At 44.1% G+C, this 14,068-nt stretch overlaps 1 protein-coding gene across 1 annotated transcript in view; it reads left to right on the top strand.

The window, feature by feature from the left end:
* Positions 1-1,441: 1,441 nt before the first annotated feature.
* The window catches only part of gmeb2 (glucocorticoid modulatory element binding protein 2), a 61,420-nt gene continuing 48,793 nt past the window's right edge, over positions 1,442-14,068 (top strand). Inside the window, exons 1-8 of the mRNA XM_034173138.1 lie at positions 1,442-1,632; positions 3,488-3,650; positions 8,061-8,146; positions 8,423-8,547; positions 8,625-8,728; positions 11,377-11,534; positions 11,610-11,678; positions 11,768-11,905. Of these exons, the coding sequence (XP_034029029.1) occupies positions 3,508-3,650; positions 8,061-8,146; positions 8,423-8,547; positions 8,625-8,728; positions 11,377-11,534; positions 11,610-11,678; positions 11,768-11,905 (823 nt within the window). The 5' untranslated portion in view covers positions 1,442-1,632; positions 3,488-3,507. The remainder of the gene's footprint in view (positions 1,633-3,487; positions 3,651-8,060; positions 8,147-8,422; positions 8,548-8,624; positions 8,729-11,376; positions 11,535-11,609; positions 11,679-11,767; positions 11,906-14,068) is intronic.

Raw genomic sequence — 14,068 nt, 5'->3', positions numbered from 1 at the left:
TGATCAAAGAGCTACGTGCCAGACTCATACAACAAGGTGAGATCGTTAAATGTTGTTGGTTCCAGGAGGTCAGAGAGGAAACAAGCAGATGGATCGGTTTCAAAACGACCTTTAGATTTCCTGATCCCGTTAAATCCCATTAAAGCAGAAAAGCTCCATTTCTTCTTCTTTCAGCTGCTCCCATTAAGGGTCACCACAGAATATCAATCGTTTCCACACTGTCTTCTGTATCTTTCTCTGTCTCACCAACCACCTGCATGTCGTCCCTCTTCTCCTCCTGCCTGGTGGCTCCATCCTCAGCATCCTTCTCCCTATATACCCTGGGTCCCTCCTATGCACATGTTGAAACCATCACAGTCTCACCTCTCTGACTTTGGCTCCAAAACGTCCCATCTGAGCTGTCCCTCTGATATGTTCATTCCTAATCTTGTCCATTCTCATCACTCCCAAAGAGAATCACAACATCTTCAGCTCCGCCTCCTGACTTTTTGTTAGTGCCACCGTCTCTAAGCTGTCCAGCATAGCTGGTCTCACTACTGTCTTGTAGACTTTCCCCTTCTTCAGTCACAAATCATTCCTTCCACCTTTCTCCACCCACTCCACCCTGCCTGCACTCTCTTCTTCACCTCTCTACCACACTCTCCATTACTATGGACAGTTGACCCCAAGTATTTAAACTCATATACAACCCCAACTCCAGTGAAATTGGGACATTGTGTAAAATGTAAATAAAAACAGAATACAATGATTTGCAAATCCTCTTCAACCTATATTCAATTGAATACACCCAAAAGACAAGATATTTAATGTTCAAACTGATAAAATTTATTGTTTTTGTGCAAATATTTGCTCATTTTGAAATGGATGGCTGCAACACGTTTCAAAAAAGCTGGGACAGTGGTATGTTTACTACTGTGTTGCATCACCTTTCCTTCTAACAACACTCAATAAGCGTTTGGGAACTGAGGACACTAATTGTTGACGCTGATCCTTGAATGAGTCTGTCATTCCTGCACATCTTGCCGCTGTCACACCATCCTTGTACATGTCCTGTGCTACCCTTACATACTTCTCTGCCACTCCACATTTCCTCATACAATACCACAACTCTTCTCTTGGCACCCTGTCATTATCTTTCTTTAAAGCCACAACTTCTTGTACAGCTCACAATATGCCTTTTCCTTAGCTTTTGCCACTTCTCTTTACACCTTATGCTGCATCTCCTTATAGCAGAAATGCTCCATGTAATCATAGAAAAATGAGCAAGAAAGAAACATACGAGGGTTAGGATTCGGAGATCAGCAGCAGAGCTTCATTGGGGCTGAACAAGAAGTTTTTACGGGAAAACGGATTATCTGTAGTTCACACTTCGGAGCGGAAGGTGGCGGTAATGAGTTTCTTGCGCTTGATGCCAACCGCAATTAACCAAACACAAGAAGAAGATGTAGCGGAAGAAGAAGAAAAAGGTCGTGTATAAAATCCAGCCTTTGATCGTCTTTTTAAAAATTTATTTAGCGAATTTTTTTGCGGGATTTTCCGGAACGCCGCGTCGGCGGATCACAAGCCGGCGGAAGGACACGGTGTTGTTATGAGCACGTGACGGTTTCAACGTACGTTAACGACGATTTGACGGTGAGATTAGTCACGTGATCACACAAACAACTTAAGTCACCAAACTTACCAAGCCTAACCAAGACTGGTTAATATAGTTCAGAGCATCTTTGAAGTTGCAGAGTATTTTTTTTCTGGGGTTTTTTGTTCTCAGGGGCGGATCCAGAGTGTTTTCGGGGGGGGGGGGGGACGTCAAAAGTCACAGAACTGAAGGCTCCAGCCCCTCACCGACCTCTGTCTTCATTTGTAAGTGGAAATAACTACTTTTCTTAGATTGTAGTTATTGTACATGTTTTCATTTGCCGAAAATGGCCACCAGGGGGTGGTGGGGTTAACTTCACGCCCATTTTTGTCTTCATCTTGCTTTTGCTGGTTACATTAACTCTTCTCACAAGTAAGGTCCATATGACCTTTTCATTTTCCATAACAGTAAAGTTCTACAATATTCTCATCGACATCTGGCTCCTATAAGCTCGCAGCATTGTCAATGATCATATACTGCAATATTTACTTATTTATTTAGTTCTAATGATTACATTTTTTCATTACATTGTCACAGTGAAATTGAGAACAATATCAACAACAATCAATCAATCAATCAATCAATTTTTTTTTATATAGCGCCAAATCACAACAAACAGTTGCCCCAAGGCGCTTTATATTGTAAGGCAAGGCCATACAATAATTATGTAAAACCCCAACGGTCAAAACGACAACAAAAGTTTCTTTTGTTGCCTGAGTCCTCTGACTCGTGCTGCCGGTGGCTGTACACAACATGACGTCAGCTGTTGTTTTCAGATACTTTTTGTTTTCTTCCACCTTTTTTGGGCGGGGTATTGTTTAGACATTGCGTGGCGTAAAGATGTCTTGTTCTCAACACCTTTGTCCGTGCCACCAAGATGGTGCTCTGCCTTGGCGTGCATCTGGAATCCTCCATCTTTGTACATGGCCTTTTTCCACTTTGAAAAACCATCACCTGAAGTAAATGCTGTGTGAGGAGCGGAGGGGAGTGAAAACTACCTGCAAACTTCCACAAGACTGTAAAGAATACAAAGGAAAATTAACCTTCCATTGTCTGATCAGATTAAAATCCTTAAACTCACATTCCCCTGTTCTCATAATTTAATAGCGAGCGATCCCAGATTTCTGACTTCCATCAATCTGGATCACCTTAAAAATTCAGTAGAGTCTTCCATGCGCTAAAATCTATCTGTGGTGCACATTTGCTGAGAATCCATGAAGTAGTTTTGACGTAATCCGTCAAAGCCTATATAAACGAAAATCTTGATCCAGGATCCGGATCTGGATCACCTCCAAAATTCAGGCACTGTGACTTTGTCAAGTTGTGGCTCCACTGACAGCAGAGACTCCAGTCAGCACCCACTACCACAGACACCCAACCAACGGATTACACCTGTAGCAGACCGTGCCGCTCCCAGATCAGCTCAGCCACACCAGGCACTGCAACCCAACAAACTGATGGATGACTTCCAGAGCAGAATGATGAAATAATGCTGAATTTATGTGGAAATGATTGTTGTACAAAAGCTTCAGATATCTGTGGATGAGACAGATGATGACCGGAGGCAGTTTGAAGCAGAAACGAGGTGGTAATCAGTGAATTGCTGTTGACGCTCAGAAATGACTCATGCACAGTGAAGGCAGGGCGGATCAATTTTTAGGGGAGACCGTTCAGTCGGTGACACCGTCACCCGGTAGGACCTGCATGTCACCTCAGTAAAGCTTTGAAATTCAAAATGGTGTCTGAGTGTCTTTAACTCCCCTGTTCCACTTCATATCTGCAGGATGGTGTCTTGCAAAGTAAGATGAGGGATGATGTGACGTGACCTCGCCCTGTCTCCTTCTGTGTGTGCAGTCGCGCCTCGTTGACCGGACATGGCTTCATCAGAGGTCAACATGCAGGAAATGGGTGAAGTTGTGATCGTGGCCTTACCGGAGGCAGTTACTGAGGACCTGCCCGCAGTGGTGGAGGAGGACAAAGCAGTGTTGGTGACCTCGGAGCTGAGCCCTCCGCCAGGGTGGGTGAAACGCAAACATGGACACATTAGTCACATCAGCTCACCCCGCTGGAGCAGAAACCATTCTGAAAACATACCGGTCAGGTTCACAGTCAGCTGGCACAAATTTCAAACTGTTCCAGGTGGCGTTTGGGTGTTTGGGCCTCATGGTGGCACAAGTTTGGGCCTGCCATGAAGCCCCGGGGATAAAATCTTCATTTTAACCCAGGGGCAGTTATCTGGTGACCTCCTAGTTCTGTTCTGGCGCACACAGGAAGGTGTTGTGTTCGATGTTATTTAAATACCAAGACGGCTTGACGTTATCATGTTTGTGTTTATATCTACAAACCTGTTTCATCCGCTGCTGATACAAACATCTGAACATTAGGTTTTTTCTTTTTAAATTCATTTGACGAGTTTCTGTTTCCCCCAAAATGTGTAATTTGATGTGTGTAATAGTGAACTGAAAATATGCTGAAATGAAAATGTATTTAGAAATAACTCTGCTGTCATAAAATGTTTATCCAGCTGATTTAAAAAAAAAAACCTTATTTTGAAACACCACAGTGGAAACACTTTTACTGCTGTTACAGAAAGAGTCACATGACCTTCTAAAATACACGATGCGTGTGGACGAAGTCAAAGCTCATTAAACATTATATGTAGTGGGACTTACCATGCCGTTGCTGTTGCAATGACAGTTACCGCGCGAGCGTTCAGTAAGTCAAATCTTGTCATTTCACAACCTTTTTTTTTTTTAAATCAACATTTGGAAAATATGGCTAAATGTTTGCACAGATCTGTCATGGCAGCCCAGCTTCTGAGGCGGCGCACCAGGTCTCCGGTACGAGAACCAACCTGTGACTCTTAATGGTGGTGGTGGTGACATGCTTTTGGTAACTTGGTGCCTGTTTTCTGTTGTGCCTGTTCCCTCCCCAATCGGACCAGGAGTGACATGTTTAGCCGCATGTTCTCCCTGAATTGCTGGCTGTCTGAGTGGTGTCCAAAAAATGAGGTGGGCTTCATAGATAATTGGCAAAGCTTCTGGGGAAAACCTGGTCTTGTTAGGAGAGACGGCATCCATCCCACTTTGGATGGAGCAGCTCTCATTTCTAGAAATCTGGCCAATTTTCTTAAATCCTCCAAACTGTGACTATCCAGGGTTGGGACCAGGAAGCAGAGTTGTAGTCTTACACACCTCTCTGCAGCTTCTCTCCCCCTGCCATCCCCTCATTACCCCATCCCCGTAGAGACGGTGCCTGCTCCCAGACCACCTGTATAATAAATGTTATTGTGCTGTTTTGCACCTGTCTTAACGTAACCCTGAGAATGTATTTGTTATTTAATTTTGTTTTAGCACTCTGGGGTCAGTCTGAACTGGGAGCGAAGAGCTGGATGTACTTGTTATTATTACACTGATAGCACAACTTTGTTTTTGTAGCCACTAACGACTGGGAGTGAAGCATGCTGGGATCATTCTGAACTGGGAGTGAAGAACTGCTTTTATTATGCCTTTGTAATAGAGAAAATAACTTTCAGATGCCTGTTGATTAAAGAAATTATGTGCGCCAGGGAGGTTGAGTTGGCCACTCACCCTCCCTTCGCGGACACACTAGAAAAAAGGGAGTAGAACCATGCTTCAACAGAGTCTGCTGCGGGTTAACGTACGAACGCCCAGCCGGTTGACAGGCGCACTCTGCTGAAGGTGTTGGCTCTCCACCTTAAAGGCGTCACGGTAAGAGAAAAATGCGCTGCAACCACTTGTGTTTGATGTAACTGCTTTTGTGGGGAATAAATATACGCCTTTTTATTCTAGCAAAATGCAGTCTGTGTGATCATTTCTGTGTGCCGATCTGACCGAACCTTGTGTTTCAAAACACCACCAATAACCAGCAAAAATCTATTTAAGCATAAAAATTCAAAAAGAAAAAATATAGCACCTTCAACTCCACCACAGACTAAAACAGTTAAATGTGGTCTATTAAACATTAGATCTCTCTCTTCTAAGTCCCTGTTAGTAAATGATATAATAATTGATCAACATATTGATTTATTCTGCCTTACAGAAACCTGGTTACAGCAGGATGAATATGTTAGTTTAAATGAGTCAACACCCCCGAGTCACACTAACTGTCAGAATGCTCGTAGCACGGGCCGAGGCAGAGGATTAGCAGCAATCTTCCACTCCAGCTTATTAATTAATCAAAAACCCAGACAGAGCTTTAATTCATTTGAAAGCTTGACTCTTAGTGTTGTCCATCCAAATTGGAAGTCCCAAAAACCAGTTTTATTTGTTATCTATCGTCCACCTGGTCATTACTGTGAGTTTCTCTGTGAATTTTCGGACCTTTTGTCTGACTTAGTGCTTAGCTCAGATAAGATAATTATAGTGGGCGATTTTAACATCCACACAGATGCTGAGAATGACAGCCTCAACACTGCATTTAATCTATTGTTAGACTCGATTGGCTTTGCTCAAAATGTAAATGAGTCCACCCACCACTTTAATCATACCTTAGATCTTGTTCTGACTTATGGTATGGAAATTGAAGACTTAACAGTATTCCCTGAAAACTCCCTTCTGTCTGATCATTTCTTAATAACATTTACATTTACTCTGATGGACTACCCAGCAGTGGGGAATAAGTTTCATTACAGTAGAAGTCTTTCAGAAAGCGCTGTAACTAGGTTTAAGGATATGATTCCTTCTTTATGTTCTCCAATGCCATATACCAACACAGGGCAGAGTAGCTACCTAAACTGTGTGAGTGAGATAGATTATCTCGTCAATAGTTTTATATCCTCTTTGAGGACAACTTTGGATGCTGTAGCTCCTCTGAAAAAGAGAACCTTAAATCAGAAGTGCCTGACTCCGTGGTATAACTCACTAAGGTTAATTATGGAGTTCCACAAGGTTCTGTGCTAGGACCAATTTTATTCACTTTATAAATGCTTCCCTTAGGCAGTATTCTTAGACAGCATTGCTTAAGTTTTCACTGTTATGCAGATGATACCCAGCTTTATCTATCCATGAAGCCAAAGGACACACACCAATTAGCTAAACTGCAGGATTGTCTTACAGACATAAAGACATGGATGACCTCTAATTTCCTGCTTTTAAACTCAGATAAAACTGAAGTTATTGTACTTGGCCCCACAAATCTTAAACATGGTGTCTAACCAGATCCCTACTCTGGATGGCATTACCCTGACCTCTAGTAATACTGTGAGAAATCTTGGAGTCATTTTTGATCAGGATATGTCATTCAGTGCGCATATTAAACAAATATGTAGGACTGCTTTTTTGCATTTGCACAATATCTCTAAAATTAGAGAGGTCTTGTCTCAGAGTGATGCTGAAAAACTAATTCATGCATTTATTTCCTCTAGGCTGGACTACTGTAATTCATTATTATCAGGTTGTCCTAAAAGTTCCCTGAAAAGCCTTCAGTTAATTCAAAATGCTGCAGCTAGAGTACTAACAGGGACTAGAAGGAGAGAGCATATCTCACCCATATTGGCCTCTCTTCATTGGCTTCCTGTTAATTCTAGAATAGAATTTAAAATTCTTCTTCTTACTTATAAGGTTTTGAATAATCAGGTCCCATCTTATCTTAGGGACCTCGTAGTACCATATCACCCCAATAGAGCGCTTCGCTCTCAGACTGCAGGCTTACTTGTAGTTCCTAGGGTTTTTAAGAGTAGAATGGGAGGCAGAGCCTTCAGCTTTCAGGCTCCTCTCCTGTGGAACCAGCTCCCAATTCGGATCAGGGAGACAGACACCCTCTCTACTTTTAAGATTAGGCTTAAAACTTTCCTTTTTGCTAAAGCTTATAGTTAGGGCTGGATCAGGTGACCCTGAACCATCCTTTAGTTATGCTGCTATAGACTTAGACTGCTGGGGGGTTCCCATGATGCACTGAGTGTTTCTTTCTCTTTTTGCTCTGTATGCACCACTCTGCATTTAATCATTAGTGATTGATCTCTGCTCCCCTCCACAGCATGTCTTTTTCCTGATTCTCTCCCTCAGCCCCAACCAGTCCCAGCAGAAGACTGCCCCTCCCTGAGCCTGGTTCTGCTGGAGGTTTCTTCCTGTTAGAAGGGAGTTTTTCCTTCCCACTGTCGCCAAGTGCTTGCTCACAGGGGGTCATTTTGACCGTTGGGGTTTTTCCGTAATTATTGTATGGCTTTGCCTTGCAATATAAAGCGCCTTGGGGCAACTGTTTGTGATTTGGCGCTATATAAATAAAATTGATTTGATTTTGATTTGATTTGTTGTCCGGGTTTCCTGTTCTTGTGACATTAACAGTTTGTTACCAGAAACTGTGGCTGTGTCGGGTACTTCTTGTCACATGGTCTTTGGTCTCTGTGGCCCGCTGCGGTCAGTTGCTGTTATCGGTTTACTGACTGTATGCCGTCTGCTGTTTTCAGAGAAGACGTTCTGACGGTGGTGCCAATGGAAGGAGACGCTGAGAGCAGCAGAACGGGCTTGATGTCCAAAGAAGAGGCCGTCATCGGTAATGTGACCCGCAGAGCTCCAACACACAGCAGCGTCCTGGTTTTCCTCGACTCATCCTGAACCTCAGATTCCTCATCCATTTTAAAATGAGATTATCTTATTTCCTGCTCTGGAAGTTGCAGGACTTGTAGACATGCAGTCCACCTGCAGCTTCAGGAATTTGATCCCACATCGGGCTTCTTGACAGACCTTTGGTTTTCTGGAGACGTCTGCTGCTGCTGGGCTTGGCACGGCTCGTGACGTGGACACTGTGTCTGTGTGTCTGTCTGTGCAGTGAAGCTCACTGAGGAGGTGGATGTGGAAGCGGACGTCTTCTACCCCATCACCTGTGGAGACTCCAAAGCGACGCTGGTCTGGAAGAAGTTTGTGTGTCCTGGCATCAATGTGAAGTGTGTGCAGGTGAGTGTGTGTGTGTTCGTCTGGGCGCTAACAGGCGCTGGATCAGCGCGTCTCATCGGCTGCGTCTCCTTCAACAGTTCTGTGAGCAACTTATCAGTCCCAAGGAGTTTGTCTGCTTAGCGGGTAAATCCACCCTGAAGGACTGGAAACGAGCCATTCGCCTCAACGGAACCATGCTCAGGTCAGTGTGTGCGTGTGTATGTTAAAGGTTCGCTGTGTCTAGACATGGTCCGATAACCGGTTTCACAGTATACCGTGGTATGAAAAAGCCACGGTATCAAAACCACTAAAATTTTCCGTTATGCCGTCCATACGGTATGAGTGGGTTATGAGAATTCTTAACAGGCAGAGCACAGGCAGCCGCTGCCGCCCTTCCCCCTGGCGCACACCTCTGTCTCTGTTTACAAACGTTAGCTAGCTCTGCGTCATGGCTGAAGGAGGTGAAGCCTGCACTGGACTTTTCCCTCCGTCTAAAAGGATCAAATCAGCTTTTTCATTTTATTTTCTGTGGAATAGCCCTTCAAGCCAAAAAAAACGGTGGCAACAAAGCACCGTAGCTATGGCCTGTGTCGGACGCAGAGCGATTGAAGATACCCGCAAAGGATTACATGGAAGGAGTAAACTTGATCCCATCTTTGAAACCACTGAGAAGTATGAGTACAAGCGGTGGACTCGAGTCGTGCTTGAGGTCGACCAAATTTCTCCCACAACATGTCAAGAAGGACAAATCCATCTATTCCAAGCACTTTGTTGGTGAAGCTGGGCCAAGTATTGAGCATCTGGAGTTCCAGACCTTATTCCAGTCACGTTTCTCCAGATGCTACATGTCTAAAAGAGTGACTATTATTTTGGAATTTTCTCTAAAGTTATCAGTGGTTTAGTGCTCGGAGCGGTAGACATCGTGTCAACTAGTGTGCCTGAATCACGCACACTTCATATGCAAATAGCCATAATGTTGTTAAAGCACATTTTAAAGATAAAACCGTGGTATTTTTGCCCACGGTTATCATACCGTCCAAATCTCATATCGGCCCATGCCTAACTGTGTCCTCCAGGTGGAATTTAACCAAAGCTTTTTGTCCCGTCACCCCGTGTGTGTTTTTATAAAACCTCAGCACACGTGGACGTGAGTGTAAATTTATTGCGGTGTTGAATGTACTCCATCTCACTGTTTTTGATGCCCACATCTCAGCCACATGGGGTGTGCTGCCAGTACACTCTGAGTGTGCATCCCGAGCATGGATAAATGAGGAGGGTCGTGTCAGGGAGGGCATCCGGTGTAAAACAAGCCAAAATTAAAGATGCAGAGTACAAACTGAATTTACATACTGGCTCGGCTGAGGCCCGGCCTAACGACTGCCAATGGTACAGAGGGCAGGGTGAGATGGTAATAATTGATCTGCTGCGGCGCCCCCTAACGGGAGCAGCCAGAAGAAAAGAATTAGCGATGTCCTGATGCTGCTGTTACACAGTGTCCACACCCGTATCTGCGTCCTGTTCAATGTAGAGTTCATAAAAGCTGCTCCTTTTGCTTCATCTCTGCTTCTCCACAGTGCTTAGCAGGGGGCAGCAGAGAAACAGGTTCCATTCACATAGCCCTATTTAAGAACTATCGCATTGAGACGTGTCCCAGCAAGGCGGCGTGGTCGCCATTTTGGCTCAGAGCAACTCAGTGGGCAGCACGCACAGACGCTCAAAGAATCTCGTCAAGAAACTGGTGCAAAATGCTGGTCTCATGTCAGCCACCAACATGTTGAAGATTTCTTTCAGTCAGGATCTTTGCTTGCTGAGGTTTGCATGTTGTTGTCTTGGTAACAAAGTCGTCCATTGTAAAGGAACGTTATTTTTTTCACACTGTATTGTAAACGTTATAAAACATTAGTGTTATCACACTTCCTATTCATACATGACATCACTGTTATTACGTTATAGGAACACATGACGTGTGCTAAGGCTCATGAAATCCTCAGATAATGTTAACGTTTACAGCTGTCATTATAAATAAGTAGCTCACTATGGACATTAATATTAGTGGCTAACTAGTCAATTAGCTTAGTGAGACGACTGTCTTGCTTTGTCAGAATCAGCCACAACGTGTTTCCTTTTCTGATGTTCATGCATCACTATTGTGCTGCTGTGGAAGGCAAGTTCTGCCTTACAGATTTTGCATTTTACGTTTTTCTCTTTAATTTGGTTAAAATGTTCCCAAACTTTTGAGCTCTGTTGCCGGCTTGCCATGAGATTGTTTAGGCATAACTTTTCCAGTGACATCACGGCTGACCCAGTTTACCTCAACTGTGCATGTGTGTGAAGGACAGAAAGGCAGCGAAAGGTACAACAGCAGCTTTGAGAGAAAAACAAAGTTTAAAAAAAAAAAAAAAACGAAGACGTCGACTATTAAACTAGTGTCCAATGATTTTGTTACTCCACTAATCGTGGTAGCCTTAGTCCACGTGCACAGTCTTTGTTAATCTCCTCTGGCGTCTGTGGCAAACACACAAACTCGTATTTATTCTTTGCTTTTGACTCCAACAGGTAGCTAAAATAGTTTTTTGTTGACTTGTATATCTGGCGTCGGTTACCAAAGCTGACAGATGCCAGATCAATGCGGTCTTTCCTGGTTTTCTGTACGTTCGGGATTCTGGACCATCAGTCTGAATTAAAAAATGTTCTCACCTCAGACTCTAGAAACAGCCATTCACAAGAGGTTCGAGATGATTTATTTTGTTTCATCATCCTTTCTTCAGTGGCCAGAAAAGAGTTCACAAACTCACCACACAGTGGTGCTGTTTCACCAACAAATTGATGATGCGTTGTTTGACTCCACAGGAAGATCATGGACTCTGGTGAGCTGGACTTTTATCAGCACTCAAAGGTTTGCTCCAACACATGCCGCAGCACCAAGATCGACCTGGTGGGAAGCAAAGTGTCTGTCAGCAGCGAGCAGGTGGCCGACCTGATCCCCGCCGCGCTGTCCTCAGCCGACCGTATGTCTGCCCAGCTGACCGCTGACTGCCCAGCAGCGTTAAGGTTTTCTTTCTAACCGTGTGTTTGTCTTGTAGTGAATGGAGCAGCTGCCTCGTTTCCAGACGTGATGGAGGAAACGTCAGAGTGGGTTACAGCCATCAGAGGTGACCTTTGACCTGTGTCCATTCATTAACCACACCTAGTGGGAGTGGCTAACGTTGTATCATCCTTCTTGTGATGGGTTTTTGTCCAGAGGACTCCGTGGCTTTTTGGCACGGCCTGAAAGAGGTGGGGCTTCTGGAGGAAGTGGTGGAGGAATTCCAGAAGGAGCTCCAGGAAGTGTTGAAGGGGATGCAGGAGCGGGTCTGTGAGCCACCGTTACAGGTCAAAGGTCAGCCTGACAAAGTGCATTTGTCATGGAAATGTATGAAATGCCTTTATTGTGCATCTCTTCTGTGTCTGACTTGTGATAGCATCATCAGTTTGAGCTGTGCTCTTATTGTGAAAGATTCTTGTGCCAGGTGCCATCCTGATGCCAATGCCATCCTGATTCTGGACGCAAGATATAAAATTTACGGTGTCCAAAATGTTCAAAAAGTGTTTTGTTTGTTTTTTCCCTCCTGGCAGCAAGTCTCCGTCTGCCTGTCTGACTCTGGGGGGGGCAGTCTTCATCTCTTTGAATGTCTCTTAGGGCACAGTGAGCAGAGTGCAGAGTTTTAAGCCGCGGAGCCACGCACCCTGTTTTTTTTTGGGGTTTTTTTTTTTCTTTTTTTTTTCCGTGAGCTATCGTGGCAGTATAGTGGCTCTTAGAGGCATTATCTTCAGTTAACGAGGCTTCTCTCTGAGCGTGGCGCTAATTTCAAGATGTTCAAAATTTAGCAACAACAGCGTGGCGCAGTTTGTGTTAGAGTTACTGCAACGGCTTAGAGGCATTTGCGTGGTGCTTACGAGTCTGCAAAAAGCCCATTATCCTTGCGCCTGGCACCTTTGCAGGACCTGAGAGGCTATTTTTGGACAATTCCACCTGCTCTGTGCGCTGGACTCTATATAAAATAATTATTTTGTAGTGGATTAATCATTTTCTGCCAAACCTTGGATGCTGAAAACACCTCTTCTAGAATCAGCTGACTGTTTCCTCTGGACGCTTTTTTTTTCCCCACTCTTTCCTGCTCCATGTGGGATGTATTTTGAACAGCTTAAGGTAATTATTTTTAATGTTTTTTATAGCTTGATAAAACAGTTCCTTGCTGTAAAAGTATGTCTGTATGTTGATGTCTGTTGTATGTAAAAGTATGTTGTTAATGGATCACATGAGCTCCGCTGTGTGTGCGCACTGAGGCAGGACCTGAGAGGCTATTTTTGGAGCGGCTGTCTTGCGCACACAATTCCACCTGCTCTGTGCGCTGGACTCTATATAAAATAATTATTTTGTAGCGGATTAATCATTTTCTGTCAAACCTTGGATGCTGAAAACACCTTTTAATCTTTTCTGGAATTAATGGATCACATGAGCTCCGCTGTGTGTGCGCACTGAGGCAGTGACTCATCATCACGCTTCAAACGAGCATTTAGGCAGAACGCCAGCTCACAAAAGAGTGATATTTCAGTCAATATTGGATGAACACAAAGTTAAAATTTGGGTGACTGCGTGAAAGTGGATGTGTGTTCAAAGCCATGGAAGATAATAACTCCAGTGGAGCAGCTAAGAGCAGGAGCTGTGCGGCAACACAGGTGGAGAGCGCGAAAAAACAGATTTTGAAGACATAACTCAAAGTTAAAAGTTGTATCATGATAACTTGTAAGCTGCGGAAGAAAGATATAGATAGATAGAGATATATATATATATAATTTTTTTTTTTTTAAATGATCCACAGGTGTATATAATAAAATGGCACCGCGCGCAAAAGAGCGCTTTTGTAGAAATAAACGGACGAACACAAAGTTAAAAATGGATTCACGTTGTAAAAATGATTGTGTTTAAAACCAAGGAAAAAATAAAGCCAGCAAGCCACGGATGGAAAGGAAGCCACTTAGAGCACAGAGGCGGCTGTCCATGAAAGGACAACAGCAGCGCGCGCGCAAAAGAGCGATTTTGCAGAAATAAACGGACAAACATAAAGTTTTGTGTGTTTAAAGCGCAGAAGAAAAGCCAGAGAGCTGCGGAGCCAGCGAGGAGCACAGAGGCGGCTCTCCAGGAACCCGTGGTTGGGGTCTAGCTGGTCTGGTGCATTACAGGTGGACAGTAGCCTGGCGCACAACTGCGGAACTATGCTGGAGTGTCTATTTTTGGACTGCGTTTAAAAAAAAAAAAAAAAAAAAAAAAAAAAAAAGGGACATCTTTAAATGCTGCTGTGAATCTGTGAATTGAAAACCCACACTTTGAAGGGACCAGGTGTGGGAGGGCTGGAGGTTTGGACCAAACTCATGCCTAAACGTGCGCCAACATGGCGCTATCATGGCACTACGTGGATTAGTGTGGCTGATGCGAGCCATTCGAGGCTGTAATGACAGGTCGGTCGTGCCTCACTAGAGGCTGCTACGCGGCACATGCGGG

The sequence above is a fragment of the Thalassophryne amazonica genome, chromosome 6 (genome assembly GCF_902500255.1).
Source record: "Thalassophryne amazonica chromosome 6, fThaAma1.1, whole genome shotgun sequence".
NCBI classification, from domain to species: Eukaryota; Metazoa; Chordata; class Actinopteri; order Batrachoidiformes; family Batrachoididae; genus Thalassophryne; species Thalassophryne amazonica.
Note: the sequence above shows the minus strand (reverse complement) of the source record. Positions and strands in the feature narration are given on the sequence as shown.